General features: G+C 40.4%; 1 protein-coding gene across 1 annotated transcript in view; it reads left to right on the top strand.

Moving 5' to 3' along the window:
• Positions 1–19759, top strand: part of zmat4a (zinc finger, matrin-type 4a) — a 187788-nt gene that overhangs the window by 140536 nt on the left and 27493 nt on the right. Inside the window, 1 exon segment of the mRNA XM_079252005.1 lies at positions 3426–3647. Within this exon segment, the coding sequence (XP_079108131.1) occupies positions 3426–3647 (222 nt within the window).

The raw sequence follows: 19759 nt of genomic DNA on the forward strand, positions 1-19759 counted from the left end.
TTCTGCAACCACAAGGTCTGTTTGAATCAATGTCATGTCTGAAAAAGAGAACTCCTGCTAGATTTGTTAAGAATTACACATATTAGTGTGTTTGTTACTGGTAAAGAATAGATGAGGATGGCACACAGCACAAATGAGAAAAGTTCTAGTCTTGCATAAACAAAAGAAAACGCTGTTCCTCTGGAATAATGCAGATAAAATCCTAGTGCATCATGGGAATATTAACCATTTATGGTCCTGGTCCAGCATCTGGTAGAGGTAAATTCCCAGTAATTATGATGAATTTCTTATAAAAAAAATGGAAATAAACCTGTCTGTTCTGCAGAGTTGTGGATGATTGCAAAATGTTGAGCCAGGAAGGCAGAAGAAGTGCAAAAGATTGTGCTTTAATTAGCTGAAGAAACAAAGAGGGGAGAACTAGACACTAAAAAAACAACAATCCAGCAACTGGAAACAAAAACCAGGGTAGTGTATACACATGGAAAACACAACGAGACAGGTGAATTGTTATAACTAACTGGAAGCAGGTGTACCAACTAACAGGAAGGGGACGCTAAACCAGAAAAACACTAAACCATGACAGCCTGAGGCATCTCCACCAGTTGGTAAAACTCAGACTGGGTGTTTGTTATAACCCTGCTGTTTCACTGTTGTTACATTGTTATTAACGTCTTCTGTTAACATCTAAACCATCTGCTAAAAAAGAACATTTATTCTGTTTATTCTTCTCCAAAACAACCAGAAAAACCCGGAGAGACATTTTCTGGCCTTTGTGTTGCAGTGAAAGTTAAACGATACCGTCAGGCAGAACATGGAGTACTGTTACTGGACTGTACTGCTGTACAGAGCTGTGTTACTGTACAGCACTTTGGTCAGCTGTTTGTTGTTTATAAAGTGCTTTAGAAATAAAAAATGGTATGATATGGTATGGTAATGGTAGTACAGATAATTCCAGTGAGTGGAAAGGCCCCATTCAGGTGAAGTTTTCCTCACATTATAGAAAACACTTATTTTCTGAACGACTTTAAAATGTTGATGTTTAATCATCCCTTACTTTCCTGTCTGACCAGCTTCATCACATTTTATTTATTTATTTATTTTTAGATTTTGTATCTTTTTTTGTTTAAATGAGGCGGAGCTGCACTGGCTGGATATTGAGTGTCCAGTTGAAACTGGCTTTTAGTGACTGAAATGCTCCCAGACTTTAAAAGCCACCGTTTTGCGAGCGAGGCATTAAATCAATTTCAGTTCCAGGGCTGCTGTTAAGCTGCTGATCTCTGACCTGCTTACAGATGTGACTAGAGGGATTAAATTAAGACTGACAATGTACATTTGCCTATTATTCCGAGAGGTCGCCGTATAACCACAAAGTCTCAGATTTAAACAGCCATTAAAGCCAGTTGCTGCGGAGGAGCACATCAGCCAAGTGCTGACTGCAAAGGTTCTCTACATCCTCTGCGTTTCTTCCACCGGAGCTGCCATTTTGAAATGTCGACTGGTGTAATGGAACGTAATGGGACAACACTAAATGTTGACTTTGGATGAGCTGAGCGCTGGAGTGTTAAAACTGATTAAGCTGATAGCGGCGTTTTGTGTGGAGGGCTCAGTGCAACGCAGCGCTTGTTTGGGGTTAATGTTGTCATCCATGCATGAAGACACAAGTGGACAGCCCCGAGAAGAGCAGGCTCTCTCTTCCGTTTGCCAAGTAGAATTTAGGTTTTCCTCTTCAGGCATTTAATGGAGATAACAGCTTGTTATTCAGAGGGCTGCAGCAGCAGAGCTACGGCCGCTGCTACACGGCTGCTGATGAGGGCTCATTAAAGCCCTGACAAAGCTCTCTGCCTGCTTGCTAAAGCCAACGTGTGTTTTCAGCACTTTTTCATACTTGTATTTTTAGAAATGTTCCTAACATGTTTTTTACTTTAAAGAAACTCACAAAAAATTATTTTGCAGTTTTTTTTTTTTTGTTTTTTTTTTCCCTGAATAAAAAACCGAGAAGCTCCTCTGTTCGACTATCAGCCATGAGGGCGAAGCCAGCTGGGAGGCCTCTTTACCGGAGAGTTTCAGCCCTGAACTGTTGAATTTATCACTCTCATGTGTTGTAACTGATACATGAGCTAATTGAGATAATTGTTAGAGAAGTTTTGGATCTACAGAGAGGTTAGAACATACCAACAGCATGAAGCTGAGCTTTCTAATGTCTCATTTTAGGGAAACACTATATTTCACTTTACCTGCTCCCTTCTGGGACAGTCAGTAATCGCCTTTTTTGCTTTACAATTATAGAAAGTGAGTCTGCAGAGCTTGCACAATGGGAGCTTTAAGAGAGTTTAGACTAAATCTAGATACAGATCTGGTTTGGAACCCAAATGCAGCTCACATGTTTGCTGTTTACTGGAGCTTTTTCCAGTTCTGTCAGAAGTACCTGCTACCAAATTCTAAATGGTTTTACACCATAAATTTGCTTAAAAAAGGACCACAAGTAACAGATTTTTACCCCTTTAGCAGTTTCTTACAACAAGCTGAGTCAATTCCTCCCTGTTGTTTTGGGTAATGTGTTTATCCTCAGCTGTGTGGGAGCTCTAAAGATGGTCCAGTAAGCAACACCCTACCTGGCCACAAGCCTGCATTTTTACATGAAGGGGTGTTATTACACTGTATCCTGCAGGGTAATCCCCCTTCTGTGTGTGTGTGTGTGTGTCAGCCTTACGCAGGGGGATTGTGGGTGCGATGCTGCTGTTTTGCAGACATGTAAAACCAAAACATATCGTCCTTTTTTTTCTGCAGGTTGTTGCTGTAAATGTCAGATTCTTCATTTGAGATGTCACAGTGTAACATCTCAAAGTCTGTCTTTGAGGGAAAATAGAAGAACAAGTGTGAACTGTGCACATTTTGTAGGCCCAACAGCACTCTTTTAGAAACGTGTGTGTGCAGCCAGGTCGGCATTTGCATCAGTGAAAATTGAAGCCAACTTGCAGCTGCAGTCATTGAGGATCGACTGAAAATGGGACACTTTCCTACTGTATTCAAAAGCCAGATGTTGGCCAGATGATTTACAGTTTTTTTTTTTTTTTTTAACAATATAAAGGCCTTTAGTGAAACAAGTATACTGTTTTATTAGTATTGCTCCTTTTCTTGTGTTCAGTTAAAAATAATTTGTGTGATTGTGTCGTGTCAACTCCTACTTTTATTTTTAGGTTGTGTTCACATGAAGCATGCTGTTAGCTGCCACTGAAATATCATTTTTTTTTTGTCTTTTGCAATTAAGAATTGAGTTGTTTTCTTTTTATATTTGTGGCAAACTGTGAGACCATGTTTGTTACAGCTTAATGCACCAAAACAGCGCTTCATATACAATCTGACAACACGTTTATGAATATAAGTCAGGAATTTTTTATGTTGTGGTTTTTTTTTTTTTTTGTCAGAGGCCTCCCCCAGTCCTGTAAAGAGCTCCCCAGAAATGTCTCCCATGACCTCCCCAAGACAGCACCGTGACTCCGATCGCTACTGCCAGCTATGCAACGCCTGGTTCAACAACCCCGGCATGGCTCAGCAACATTACGATGGCAAGAAGCACAAGAAGAACGCTGCCAGGGCAGATCTGCTGGAGCAGCTCGGCAAAACGCTGGACATGGGAGAGATGAAAGGTACGGAGCGCCACGTCATGCATTTCACCGCTCACTGTGCTCAGCGATGGAATTCCAACATACGACAGTGTTTGTGGCTCATGTTCCTGCATCCCTGCAACACTTTTACTCACCTTCTTTTAGGGCTGGGCGATATATCGAATATACTGGAGATATCGTTGCTAGCCCTCTGTGCGAATATAGAAAATGCCTATATTTGTCATATTCGAGTATCCTGTTGTCACGCAGTTGTTTTTAGCTGTGGGCGGGGTTTCCTCCCTCCTCCTCGACTCTGCACCGCTTTGCACAGAGAGTTAAACCAAGCGCACCTCGTTACGTACATAACGTGAGCTACGTGCTACGTCATGAGAGGCAGCGTGGAGCCACTGTTGCCAACTTGGCGACTTTCTCGCTAAATCTGGCGACTTTTTTTGTGAAAAACGACAAGCGACAAATCTAGCGACTTTTACTGGAGTTATTGGAGACTTTCCTGGTGTTTTGGCGACTGACTTTAAAGCGCATATTGTAAAGTTATTGTCAGAACGAGAGTCTCTCCCCATCCTAAAGCACTCAGTCGCTCCGGCTGCAGCTGCAGCCAGTCAGAGGAGCAGAGAGGACACCTGCACGACTCCACCTACAGTCACAATGAACAGCCAAATCCGCCACTGATCCCGCTCTGGATTACAGAGTGGGACGTAAATTACAAAGTTTTTCACGTCACGCAAAAATAATTAATTCTATTTGATTACATTCACAGCCTCTGTCACTGACTCACCTCATCCACTGTGTGTGTGACACAAGCATATTTATCTAGCTCCTCATGTCTCTAGAAAGTACAGAAAGCAGTGGGGATCAAATCCTGAATTAAAAACTGTCTGAAGCCGTTTATTGGAGACGATACGAGGACATTCTGCCTGTATTATAAGACTGATTTCTATGCTAAACTCTGCGATTAAAAAAATGCACGACAACTCAAAAACATATCCATAAAGCAAAGCCTTATAATAGTTCATCATTTGAAAAGTCCCCCCTAGAGCACCTATTTTCATACGTTGCATTTATTACATCATGCAAAGGTACTTTATTTTGTTTTAAAATGACATGTTTCTGCCACTGCTTTAACTGTTCAATAAATACGGTTTTGATCAATTTGCTTCGTTATAATTCCATCCTTTTGGCAGGAATGTTTAAAATCAGCATATCTTAATGCAGTATGAACAATTATGTTTTAATGGAGACACAAAATCATCTTACTGATGTGATTGTATGCACCAAAGCATTAATTCAAGGCTAAAGTAAATATCGAGATATATATCGTATATCGTGACATGTCATAAAAATATCGGGATATTACTAAAAGGTCATATCGCCCAGCCCTACCTTCTTTGTTTTAAAATGAACTTTAAATGCTCTTTTCATCCCAATCATGTTGTTTTTGGCCAAAGTGAAGCTGCTTTCTGCTGCGATTTTCTCCTTCTAACGCTTAAAAAAACCACTATTTTCTTATACATGATACTTCTAGACAACTAACAGATACAAGATTATTTTACCAGTCATGCAAATTCATTTAATGTAAATTATTATTGTCTCTTTCTTTACATTTACTATACTGCATGTGCTCTGCTGCAAGGCGGCGCTCTCAGCTGGCAGTGAGACCTCTTCTGGAGTCCACCAGAGCGTCACACACTGTTAATTTTAAGGACGAGGGCGAGAAAATGTTCTTCTTATTGTCCTCCAGTCACAATATATCAATAACAATTATATAACGTTATTCTAGCTGGTGGAGGGCTGGCTGCCAGAAGAGCAGAGGCAGCCCAGGGGTGTTGGGAAGGGCACCCAAGCATGGCGGAACTGAACAGGAAAAAACAAGTCCTCACAGCTGATTGGACACAGAAGTCTGTCTCGAGGCCTGATTGGTTCTTTAATCTTCCACGTGGTTGATTTAAGGCAAACTGCAAGGTTGCAGTAAGCTTGTTATTATTTACAGATATATTTGAATAATGTTTATTTAAGGAAAATATCCCATGTGAAAGCTAGATTGTAGTGTAATATAATGTAACTATTTTTTTTGAAGGAAAAAAATGAAAATGTTTATAAATTAGTAAACCTTATCCAGCGATTCCAGCCTCAGGTGCAGTGTTGGTTAATGGCTTGTTAATTTATGAAAATATCCCTTATAACTTTGATTTTTGTACTCAAGCTAATTGCATATTATTTCATTTTTGACTAAATTGTGTGGGTTTGAAGCGTATTTTAATTTTATTTAATTTTCGCATTTCTGCCACTCATCCATGCAGATGATTCAGAAAAAACGTTTTCCCTCAGAGCTTTCTGCCAGAAATCTGTTTTAATAAAACCGTTTCCTTTTCTTGTTTTATTATTAATTCTGGAACAAATAGAGACAGAAAACATGACGAGCTGTTTGGGTTTAGAACTGGACGTTTGCATCTCAGATGTGTCCGTTTACGGCCAATTGTGTCCGAGACTTTGTCTCATTGCAAACACCTCCTTGACTTCCCAAAGCTGCCTTGTTTAACAGATTGTTTTATCATTTTATTATTATTATTAACTATTATCATAGATATGTTCAAGGCGTCCAGTGGGAATTGAAAGAGGCGCTCCGAACATTTTATCCTGTGTGTTCATGTGGTAGTTCAGGTTAAATGTCTGTTTTTTTACAGGAATTTTTCATTCCTTCATTATTCTTCCAACTATTTAAATGTAGCACCAGAAGATTTCTGCTGACACAACTCATTACTGGCAATTTCTTCTGTTTACTAAACACATCTCCAGACCACAGAGCATCCACACTGGGCCAGAGAGCTTACTGTGAATGTTATCCTGATTGTTGTCCTCCATTAGTTTCCTTGTAAACATTAACTGCAGTAAACTCATAAAAATAAAGATGGAGTCAAGGGAATAGAAACCTGAAAAAGTCTAAATCTAATCTTGTTGTAAGAAGCGTTGAATTTATAAAAACATCAGAAAGAGACTTTGTGTGCAGCCCGTGCCGGTACGTGTTCATGCATGCAGCACATGTAGAAGATGTGCAGAAAATTTCAGGCTAAAAATTGGCTCTGGATTCTATTTGCACAAGAAAATTGTGCACATATGGGAGAGTCCTACTGTTTTCTTACCACTGTAGATCCCTGAGTGCAGTCTGCAGAATATGCATCATATTATACTGAGTCAGAAAAGGTTGGAACAGTATAGAAAATGCACAGTCCAAAAAAAAAGAAGAAATTTTATTCAGCAAACAAAATGAGCCCAATATATTAGATAGATGGTCTTGTAAACTTCCCTTTTACTTATTTTTTAAAAATAAATATCCATTTTTACATTTCACGGCTGCAATATATAAAATTAGATATTTAGGACTTGTACTGTAGTTAAAGAAACAAGCGGTCTTATTTCAAGTAATGTTGTGTATAATGTAGAGTAATATTATAATGATTTTGTTAATTAGCAAAAGCTGTGGCCACAACAGCTACATATTTTAGGGGTCAGAGATGGGGAGACGGTCTCCAGTTTGCCAAGAAATGTGTGAGAAAATGAGTAGTTTTCAAAAGAATTTCAAACAATTGGAAGAGATTTGCACTTTTTTTCTTTTTATTGTAAATTATATCACTAAACAGTTCAAAGAATGTAGAGAAAATTCATGGGCAGGTTTGCAAGTCTTAGCATGTCTTAACATGTCTATCAACCCCTCAGATGGAAACATTTTGACTTAATAACTGATAAACACAGACAAGCATTAAAACATGTAATCACATCAACGAATCACAGCTTCATGCTGACCTTGTTTAATGGCACCATTGGCTCCTTTGGGCTCAGAGACATCTGGGACGGGCCGTCACATGGAGGACATGTGGATTGCAGTCAGAATATTCAGTATTCAAGGTTTTTAATGGGAGAACGGGCACGCATGTGATCTGGACAGAAGACAAAATAACCATCCAGACCATAGACTGTATATTAAGAGATGGACGGAGCCTCCGTGACGTCACCAGTAGCTTTTTGAAGAGCTGAATTGAAGTTCAGTGGGCCGTTCCTACCGTCGCCATGTTAGCAGTGTCATGCGCGTCGTCTCGCCCAGAAAATACAAATATGGGCAAAGAGGTGGAGCTGAGAGGGGGGCTGTGAGCGAACTCCGAGCTTTCTGTTGCTAAGAGCTAACCAAGCTAACCCGGAGATAACGGGAGCTAACCAGCTAACGGAGGTAAGCGGGCTAAAGCTAAGTCACGTTGTAAACCGGCCAAAAACGGCGGTTGTTTTATGTTCTTCTTACTTGAAGCGGGAGATCGGTGTTTAGAGGACACAGATTTGCCAACATCAACACGGATGTTATGGAAAAGCTGAAAATGTCAGCACACTATTCAGCACTCAGAATAATGAGCATTTTTTGTTGATATCAATAAATAATGAAGTGTCAAACCATCCTATCAGGCAAAAGCAGCAGTTTGAGCCTTTGGGGAGCAGAGTGGGACTGCAGGAGGCTTGGCTGGCCGCTGGGCTGGCTGGCCAGAGAAAGGGGAGACGGTGGGGACAATGCCGCTGCAGAAAAAGCCTTTTCACCATCGGCTCAGAGCACTTTTTCATGCGTTTCTTGCTTTCATTTCTCTTCTTTCATTTGTCCTCTCCTTTTTTGTCTCTTCTCTCACCGGTGTGCTGCGTGCCGACCCCCTTCCCTGACCTCCCGCGCTGTCCTCGCACACTTCTCAACCTGCTGAGAAAATGTGCAATCTGACTCTGATTGGTGCCGTGTGATGAAATATTCAACAGCTCCCATAGAGGAGAAGCCCACATATTGTTGTTGTGTATAAAGAGCTGTGCAGCTATGGAAAGTTGATGGCAAGGAAATGAGAGAAGGCAAAGAAAGACGAGGGTGAAAGGCACGGGCAGGTCATTAGCGCTTTCAGCACCGGTGTATAGGTCGCCCAGAGGTAAAATGTTCATGTTCCTCGTTACGAACACATAAAAACCTCTTTAGTCTTTCCCAAAGGATACTTTAAAAATAAAAGTTGTGAATAAAACTGATGAATAGAAACTGTCCACTTTTGCTCTTTTGTTGACGTTGCTTCAGTCAAACTTCAGTCAATCACTTCTTTAGTCTGCTTCATCTGATGCTTATCATCATCTAAGTTAATCAGCAATAGATTTTAGAAGAAATGTTTCATTTGCTTAATCTGTGACGGCTGCTATGTTTGCAGAAATGTAAATGGGTCGGAAAAGGAATTAGTGGTAGATAGGGTGTTAATGCATTAATGTGGACAGATTTCCTCGATGAGCACTGCACCATAATGATACTGTTATTTCTTTCTCATTAAAGCAGATTTTGCTGAAATTGCAAATGAAAATTTTTTTAAAAAAGATGACTTTTACAGTGTTGTGGAAATTTTATGATCTAACTTAATATTTTATAATCCTTAGCATATATTCATTTCTGATTATGGCTTTGTGGGCTTTCTGAAAAGGCCATGATGAACTTAAGCTTAGTTTCACAGGATCTGCTTATTCTCCTGACAGACGTAGCTGATGTGTAGAGGCTCTGGGATGTCTGCATCCAGACATCTGGGATCTGATTAACTACAACACTCTCTTCCTTTGAAGAGTGTTGCAGCTAATAAGAGACTATTCTAGTTTAGAATAACACAGATTTATGGCAGGTAATTGACACCCTTATGCGAGTTTATAAGGATGGTTTAGTCTGGAACTCAGAGCATTTCAGACTTCTCCCGTCGGACCTCTGAACTGTCCCTCCAAATTCCAATTTGTATTACTCTGTTTTTTCTTGTTTTCTGTTCAATAAACTCTGTAATCTTTTTAACTGGAGAACCAGACTCCTCGTCATTGACAGACTTTTTCCCCAACAACCGTCTTTTCCTTCCTGCTTGTGGCAAGTTTTTTGTCTCGTTTGGTATCCCTTCTAGCGCATCAGCTCGGGGTTTCTGCACATGTATTTTTTCACAGCACTGACAGAGACATAAAGCCAGGGAGAGACGTGGCATCGGTCGTTCAGGGTCTCATGCTGCCGGAATGAAAACATAACATCTAAAGCAAAAGATTTTCTTCAGTTTTCAGATTAAAAACACACATGATTTTTTGCAGTGTCGGACACATGAAAACTACCAAAGTTTGCTCTGCAGTTTGGTCTCGTGCATGACTGTCCAGATCTGGTCCTCAGTCCTGCAGGTTTTCCATGTGTCCCTGCTCCAACACACCTGACTCAATCTAATCACGCATTGTGCAGAAATCCATTAAATGGAAGCCAGGTGTGTTGGAGCAGGGATACATAGAAAACCTGCAGGATAGCGGTTCTCGAGAACCGACTTCGGGCACCCCTGGTCTTGTGTTTGTTGAAGAAATAATTATGTGTTACTGTCAAATGGAAGTTTTCTTTATTAAGTTTTATACCCACTGAGGACAGATGATTATTTTATTATGGTCTGTTAAATAAAAACCAAAGAATCAGAAAAAGATGTGCTTTCTTTTTCACATAGACCTTCTGAGGTCATGTCAGCAACTACCAGTAATCTTTTTAACTAACCAGTGTTTCCCGCTGGACCAAACAGTCTGGACTGTCTCCAAAAACCATCCAGAGTTCATGGATGAAAACTGTTATAGACAGATAAGTGCTTTCATTTGCTCTGTGAAAAAAAAAGTCCTGATTTTAGATTTTTTGGAGTGATTATTCCCATAATTATTAGGATTATTCAAATAACCACAATTTTGTGATTATAACTACAAGTAACTCATTATTATGTTACATGTGTTACATTATAAAATTGTTTTTAAACTTTTATTTTGATAATTCAGAATTCTGTAAGACTAAATAAAATGCCTGAAAAAGTGGTGGTGTATTCGCTCACAGAGGAACTCCTCACTCATTCTCAGACCAAACTCCATCAACTGCAAGGATTTAGTGATGAATGCCCCAAAACTGGACTCCACTAAACTCCAGTGGAGTTTCCTCACTGGAGCTGGCGTACTGCAACCAGACAACTCACCACAGCGCTGTGAGTGGTCAACATGACTGGAAAAGCGCTATAAAAGTACAAGTCATCTTACCATTTACCTAATAAAAAAGGTCCAGCAGAGACTCGTCTTCCTAAGGACCCTCCAGCGATGAGCCGAAGCCTAACCCCCAGAGACCCACTGCTACATGGTGTTGTTCTCTGACTGCACAGTGGCAGAGAGGAAGAGCCTGCAGCAGGTAACTAAAACAGTCCAGTGAATCGTCAGATCCCCACTGCCCAGGACAGAAGACATCTGTTACATTGCAGTTTCCCTCTGGGATTAATAAAGTATTTCTCATTTCATTTTTATTTAATCTAATTTCGTTTCATCTACTCAGCCGGCCTGCACAAGTGGGCAGAGAGTACCCTCAGGGACCTCGCACAACCGTTACAGTCCTGCTTTTTCACCCTTCCATCAGTCTGAGAGCTTACAGAGAATGCACAAGCAGGCATAGAAATAGTTTCTGTCCTCATGCTGCTTACTGACTGTTAAACGTCCACTTTGAAATGAATAAACTCATACAGAGAGTAGTGTGTCGGTAGTCTCATGTGTGTTATCGTGGTTGTGGTTTCCTGTATATAGGATGGATATTTTAGTTGTCTCCCAATCATAGACTGTATATAAAGAGATGGACAGAGCCTCCGTGACGTCACCCGTAGGTTTCTGAAGAGCTGAATTGAAGCTCGATGGGCGATTCCTACCGCCATCTTGGCAGGTGCGTGCGTGTCATCTCTCCCGGAAGATACAAATATGGGCAAAGAGGTGGAGCTGAGAGGGGGGCTGTGAGCGTCATGGTGGGTGATTGATATCGAGCAAACTCCGAATTGCCTGTAGCTAAGAGCTAACCGAGCTAACCCCGAGATAACAGTAGCTAACCAGCTAACAGAGGTAAGCGGGTTAAAGCTAAGTCACGTTGTTAACCGGCTAAAAACGGCAGTTGTTCTACATTCTTCTTACTTGAAGCGGGAGATTGGTACATGTCACTCAAAAGGACACGCCCCTAAATATGCCGAACATTGAGATTAAATTACTTTAAACGGGCGAGTTAGAAAAAAATTCACTCCCCCCACAGCTGTCATGAAGGTAAACCTGACCTATTAAACCGAAAGTGGATTTTTGAACCAGACTCTAATCATGTTTATTTCTGCTGTGAAGTTGGTCTTTTTAACATGGGAGTCTATGGGGATTTGCTCTGTTTTGCAGCCCCTAGTGGATGAGGGGGGAACTGCAGTTTAATGCACTTCCGCATAGGCTTCACTTTTAACCGCCAGAGGTTGCTGCTAGGTCCCAGTTCAGGGTCTGCACACTTCAAAGTGCGGATTCATTGACTACATACGTTATAGTTTTGCTTCAAGCACTGTCCCAATACGAAGGCATTTCAGATCCACCCTACAGACCTGCTCTTCGTTTGCCAAGTAGTGAAGATATAGCAATGGATCCTCCTCTTCTCTGCTGGAATTTATTTTGCACAAGATAGCAGGGAATGAGTGGCAATCGAGTGACAAGGAGCATGTTTGTAAATGCACACATAAACACAAAAAAATCTAATGAACACCAGTTGTCTTTGCCATCATAGAGCAAGCTGGGACAGAAGTCGGCTTATAGTGGAATTCATGACAACAAATTAATTTAATCGTGGGTCTCACTAGCATTGTTTTCACTGATGTTAGAGTTAGCTTGACAGTGGAGCGCTTCCATGCCAAGGAAAGCTTGTCTGGACTGTTTCCTTCACATATGCATGAAAAAAGAGGAATACTAGACATTGCATCAGCAGTTGCGAGGCAACTACGTACTGGAGTACGATGGGTGACAGTTTCATTCTCTAAACCAGGCCTTATTCAATGCGGTCCCATGAGCTCCGCAATCCAGCAGGTTTTCCATGTATCCCTGCTGGAACACAACTGCCACAAATTATTGAGTCTTTGTGCAGAACCTGATTGGTTGTTAGATCCATTTAATCTGATTCAGGTGTGTTGAACCAGTAATACATGGGAAACCTGCTGGATTCCAAACCTTGTAGGTCCGAGTTAATTACTACTGCCGTAATCGGAAAGTGGCTTTGAAGCGTGCAGATTACATTGGACACTCAGTAGAACACTTAGTCTGCAAGCTACAAATTGTGCAGACGCTGAATTTGAACACAGCAAATGTTATGATTGCATATATTGTTAAGAATGAGTATTTTCTTTTTTTTTTTGCTTAATTTTTATATCTTTTAAATTGGTGTATTGTTTATTTCTATCTATCATCCATCTATCTTTCTAGTTTTATTTCCAGCTGTCCTTTAGCAGATTAGCTGCTGTTTGAAAGATAAATAACAAGTGGATTATTTTTGAACAACAAAAAAACAAAATGCCTTTCATTGTTAAGTGAGGTAAACATTAACATCATTAAAGCCACATAGCATGCATTTACCATCACTTTACCATACAAAGCAGTGGTTTTCCTGCAAGTGGTGAAAAATATCGGTTGCTTTTCCTTCAATCGTCCTAAATCTGCTTGGTCTGATGTGCTGTCTTCTACGATGACACCTTGGTGATTGTTTTTCTTTAACTAAACAAATACATCATGGATGCCTTAATCTGTTTGTCTGAGGGGAACAATTCCTCCTCTGCAATACTTTCCATTCTGGAAAGTGATGCATTTTACACCCCAGACAGGATGCCAGTCCATCACAGGGCCTTTAAGGCAGGGATGGGCAACTCCAGTTCTCAAGAGCCGCCGTCCTGCAAGTGGTTGGCAGACTTGTGCAGAGCTTGACATTAAACTCTGAACTAGTTTGCTAATTTGCCATTGATTTGAGTCAGATGTGTTGCAGCAGGGAAAGTCCAAACACTTGCAGGACTGTGGCTCTGGAGGACCAGAGTTGCCCACCCTTGCCATAAGGGATCTTTGGAATTAATAAATCAATTGCACTGTTTTGCTCTTAAATGTCACAAAACTAATTATTTGTGATGTTTCTTGCTCACATTGCTCAAAATGTTGCTGCAGGCATCATCTATCATTCAGTCTTTACTTTCATGAATGGTCTTCATACCACATCCAATGTTTTTGAGTGAGACCCTGTAGCTCTACAAAGGAACCCCATACCAGTTCACCATATTTGCAAAAATGGAAACACTGGACTTGGAAGGACAAGAAATTTCTAACTATTAGGTGTCCTCCAGTGATTTTCCAGGTTGTCTCACACCTGCAGTATTTTAAAAGGCTGCATCGGAGACTCAGTCAGTCTCTGGAGCATCAAGCATTCATCTTCCAAGAGATAGAAAACCTTTCTGTGGTTAAAGTCTTTGGTAAAAAGGTCAGACGGTGTCATCGATCACTGCAGTGATCTTAAACTGCTACACAGGAACACAAAAAGATGACTGCTTTATGAAACAGAAAAGTAGTTGAGGCCCTGTAAGAGGCTGAGTATCAGACATGCCGTTGACTTGGTTATCGTTCTATATTTGGTCTCCATGCAGCAGCTGGTGAAACATGACCTGCAGCCTCTGCATCTGTCCTGTCTCAGAGGAAGAAGTGTATCTCAGTAAAAAAAAAAAAAAAAAAGGTCTAATGACTGAAGTCAGCCAATGTAAAGAGAGACAACAAGCTGCTCGGGTCATTTGATCATCAACCAGCGGTTTATTAAAGACTGCCTTCCTGAACATACATCATGCTTATAACTGATCTGATTGAGTCATTTAGAGGTAAGACTGGAGTTGGGAGCAGTGATTAGTGAACTTCTGGTTTACATAAGCTGCAGCTTGTAATAATTGTGTTCCAGAGAGAACATGATAATAAACGCTGTATTTAATGATATATCCTAGACAGTGGTTGTGGAACGTGAATTGGTTAGAATACATTCCCTTTGCGATCAGACATTTCTAAGTGTGGATTCACATCAGGATAGACCACCAGACTCAGTCCGACTGGGGACTGGGGCTCAGTTGTAGGGGGGTGTCTCCATCGGGCCGAGATGGCATTCACATTACACTTTGGTCAAACCAGCCAAACCATTAGAATAATATATCACCATTCCCACCAAAGGTGGCGCTGCGCTAGTATTTAACAAAAGAGAGAACAAGACGAAGGAAGAAGAAAACTATTTCCTCCACTTGCGCGTTAAACATGGAGACGAATTTATCGATGTTTGTTTTTTTCATTGTGTCTTATGCAAGTATGCTGCAGAAATACACTGAAACAATGGACGCCGTATGAACAGATGAGGCAAAGGACTCTTAACGCCAATGCTATGTATTTACCCACAATGCAATGCTACGCCACATGCAGGGAGTGACTTTTTTTATACTTTGTAGTCCGCTTGAAATGAACCGAGACCTGCATTTTTAGGTGGGCTGAATCCACTTTTGGACCCGAATCAGAATTTGTTTGGCTCATTCACATTTCCACAAACAAAGTGGACTTTCTGAGCACTGTTTTCTAACATTTTTTTGTTGCTCTCTCTTTCTAATCACACACCCTCTCTCTTCAGTGGGTTCTGTACAAACAGCCCTGGGAATATGTCCTATTGGTAGAACGTGATATAAAAGATTGTCAGATGTCGTGACGAGTTACTTTGCGCAGTCTCTTATCAGTCCAGGTCTATTAAGTCCAGCCCAACCAGCAGATGGTTTCTGTTTGCTGTTGTGAGGAAATGTTCACTTACATTGTCTCTGATTATTTATCTGTTACTTCCGGACTCCTTTCATTGGAGCTTCATCAACTTGCACACCATTTGGCCTTATACTCATTTTACCTGTTGGTTATTTTTATCATAAAGTGCTAGTTAAGTTGTAGTTCAATTTATCATTATTTGCCATATACAGAAATATTGGAGCTCATCTTTCTCTTTAAATATAGATATGGTTAACAGGGTTCTGCATTAACACCCACCAACCTGCCTAAGGTGAGTTACAGTTATTATCCCATTTCTAGATTTGAGCTTTCTACAGTGTTGAATGTATGGCAAGAGGGCTGGGGATGAGTGTGCAACAGTGCCACCTTGGGAGTTACACCCAAGGAAATAAGCCTCACAGGTTCACAAAAGCAGTTACAAGTTCCACTTAAAAATAATTTAAAAATAAATAAAATAAAACCAACTAAAATAGAGACAGTTTGCCTTGCTGGTGAGGGAGAAGGGTAAAGGAAGGGTCAGTGGCGTCTCAGGGACAAAAGCACAGAAACAAAAAGGTAACCCCACCAGCAGATCACTCCAGTCTCTGCATGCACACAGCAACCATAAGGAGGACGCCACCACTAAGATGACCTGTCCACCACCAGCAGGAAGAGACCAGAAATAAATAAATAAACACAAACAACCCACGCACACACACGTAACGGAATGTCGGTAGAAATGATTTAATTAAAAATAAAATGAAAACAAATGTAAAAACACCAGACAACTCTGGAATATCTGATTTAAACACTGTGCATCGAGTGCAGCAGAATGAACAGCCTATAAAAGCATCCCAGGGCGAAGCAGCATGAGGACATGTAGACTGAGGACAGGGAAGCAGTCATGGAGCAGCAGTGTGTCTGGGCCAATTTCCAGTGGTGCCCAAGCAGGCATCCGCCTGGGTCCTCTGTGTCTAGGAAAGTGTTTTTCAACCTTTTTTGAGCCAAGGCACACCTTTTTTTTTCTGAAAAATCACAAGTCACACCACGAACCAAAATGTTTTGTTTTTGTTTTGTTAAAAAAAAAAAAAGGTCCATATAATTAATATAAAGTCCAGCTTGTCAAAGCCTCATGAATAGAACTCAGGTAAACACAAGAAAAAGGAATTTTATTGTCCTATACTGGGGCCTGTTCAGATAAACACACACAGCTGCTTTTCAGACCAACTAGGTGAATATGGGTAATTTCTCAGGGCACACCTGATAATCTCTCACGGCACACTAGTGTGCCACGGCACAGTGGTTGAAAACACTGGTCTAGGAGGTACAGCATGATTTAATACAATGGATGCCCAAACTAGCATTCCAGTCACACACTGACAGCTACATACCGATCAGCAGGGTCCCACCTAGGTAAAGCCTTCTTCACCACTCTGACAGCAGTTACCTATCACAGTATAGATTGTTGCTTGAAAAACATAACCACCTGCAGTGTGTAAAGTCAAGAAGTCAGGGTAACCTACCAGTCCAGCCAGTTTCAGGACATTTCACAGCAGAGATTTTATGAGCATTCCTTAGTCCCTGGGACTGAGTGAGCCCGGACTCAGGATTTCCTCAGCTGCTGCTTATATACCAGGAGTACTCCCATTGGCTGAAGTCCACGGTAATCAGCTCACCTAAATTCAATCAGGCAAGCACGCGTTCCACTACACTCTCTCATTAGACATATGAGTGGCGCCAGTTTTTTATGTTTGAGTTTTTCAGGACTCTCTACATTCGGTTTCCATGGTGACTGAAACGATTAGTTGTAGAAAGTTTTTTTTACTTCAAAATTTTAGTGATGTCCCAGGGAGGGACTCTGTGATTGGTAATTTTTTTTCTAGGTTGTGCACGTTCACGAGAAGAAAGCCACGCCCACCTTCACAGCTCAGTATAACTACCCCTAGCAGTTGACCAATCAGACGCAGCCTGCAGGCAGGATAGAGGGCAGAGCTTTCTCTGTTTGCTTCTTTCTGGCAGAGGCTGATCTGAGAGGATCAATACAAGATAAACGAAAGGGTTTGTGAAAAATGCTAGATGATTTCTTGCCCTTCTGGACTTGCGTGTCAAAAATAATTTTGACTGCAATGTGCGTAATAGAGCCACTTTAAATTTTTGGAATAAAAACTTACTAGCATCTATGGCAGTTTATCAGGGATGATTTTCTGAAGCACATGAGAAGAACCAATTCCCACTGAAAAGATTTGATTTTTCAGTCAGAGCTGCCTAGCAGACAGACTTTGGTTGCATGGTGTGTCCTTCAAACTAATCTCAGAGAAAGAAAGCCACATAAGAGGAAGAGATACAGGTGTTCTGAAGTGGTACAGGCCAGGTATAAGGCGGCAGAGATATACTGGAAGCCAAGTTTAAATTCATGCATGCCAAGAAAAAGTAGGGAAAAAAAACAAACAGAAAGAAAGAAGCATTGGAGTGCATTTAAATGATGTAAACTACTAAGCTGAGAGCAGAATCTGTTGCATGACAATATCCATTATATGAACAGTTTCTTCTTTTAGACTAAAAGGTTAAAGAAGGTGGAAAGAAGGAACCATTGATATAATAAGAAAGAAGACATAATGAACCTGGTTGAGAGACAAAATCTTTTACTTTGTCTTAATAGTCATAATATTCAGGTCTTGGCATCTATTTATTTGTTTGCTGTGAGTTCAGCTGGTTTGAATAGAACATAAACAATAGGAACAAACTTTGTTTTTTTATGTCACAAAAAAAGAGCAGAGTTCACAACTCTGTCAAGCAGGTCATTTCCACCCAACATTATTGTTCGACATTTATTTTATATTTACACAAATAGATTCCCTGATGACTAGAGACTTACCGTTAGCATTTGAAATAATGATATTATTAATAGTATTAATTTGATAATATTTATCAAAAACATGGCAAACTTGTTGCAGTTATTTTTTTTTAAACTAAAAACATTTATTTATTTTTATTTTATTTATTTAAAAATATTATTTTAAAAACAAACAACATTCACATGATGATGCTGTGTATTAATAAGGTTCTGTAAAGGTACTGTCATGCAGTTTCTTTTCTCGCAGTGATAATGAATCCAGACTTCAGAATTCCTGTGTGCACAGTTTCTCCCAGTTCACTCCCAAATTTTAATGGAATCTAAGTTAGACTAGTCTTGGTAAAAAAAAAAAAAAAAAAAAAAAAAAAATTAAAAAAAATCACTACAATTCATATTGGGAAAATGATCTCATCTCAATAAAACTTTGTTATCTTGAGCTAACAGTTCAAGAAAATATATATATAACTGCCCAAATGGCTGCTCTGCTTCTGCATGTATAATTGTTTCAGTTGAATAATAAAAGTAGCTCCAATGTGCTATTTTAGTTCAGGACTGGCTCAGGAATCACAGCTCTTTGGTTATCAGGACCCTCCTAAGGTGGGACAAACAGTGGAAACCCCAGTCACCAAAAATTGTTTTCCACCATGCGATGCATTGGCTTCTGTCTTATTTTGTTGTTTTTATGAGTATTTCCGCCGTTAGTTTAGTTTTCAGCAAGCAGATGCAGTTATTTATGCCAGGTAAAGCATAGTAGGACACTTCTTTACCTGCAAACACTTCTAAGTTTCCATCCCATCAGCTTCACTGTATTTTGCCAAATCTGTTCAGTTAGTAATCCTCCTTACCACTAAGCCATAAGGCCGATGCTTCGTCAGGAGTCTGCTGTCTTGGCTTACAACGTGCTTGGAAGTGCAGAGTTGGCTAACATGATGTTTTACTAAACCTCAGTGATGTAAATAGATTCCTGATGGGACCTAAGCATCAAGCCCCTGCAGTTTCCTTCTGATTCATCACAAGGTGCCTTATATTTAAAACTAGCAGGAGCTGAAACCCTCAAAGACGTAAATAAGCATCAAATGGGTCTGATAAGGAATCACAATCTGTAGTGACTGTGGGCCGATATCCTCCCAGACATCAGCAGCTTGTTGTTCAGCTTGTTCACAAAGTAGGTTGCAGGTTCAAATTGCGTCTCAGCTTCTTTTAGATGAATTACAACATTATTTGTTCTGAAAGTACACTTGAGTGAGTGAAAATGAAGTGCCGGAAAGAGAATAAAAGCTCCATGCTGTGCCAAAGCTGAAGCATTCACTTCGCTTCCATCCATCACTGTGTTGTACCTCATCTCAGCTTGGATTGTGTTTAAAGCAGATGTAAAGATAATCTCAGTGTTTTTCTTGTGTCCAGTTAAAAAGCTCAGAAAAAAACTTGTGACATCCTTAGCAACCAGTCAGCTTTGAAATTTACATCCTTTGTGTCTGTTTTGAAACTTCTTAAAGTTTGATTGTACATTTCTGCCTTACAGTTCAGTTAACAGCTAACTTGACAGAAACCTCATTTACATTTTATCCACTCTGGTTTTGGTATGACCACTAATCAATTTGCCAGATCGTTGCCATGGGGATGGCCTTTAATAGTTTGGCCCTTGCATTGTAGCCTTGTGGCTGTG

Source organism: Telmatherina bonti (assembly GCF_933228915.1).
Source record: "Telmatherina bonti genome assembly, chromosome: 13".
In the NCBI taxonomy this organism is placed as follows: Eukaryota; Metazoa; Chordata; class Actinopteri; order Atheriniformes; family Telmatherinidae; genus Telmatherina; species Telmatherina bonti.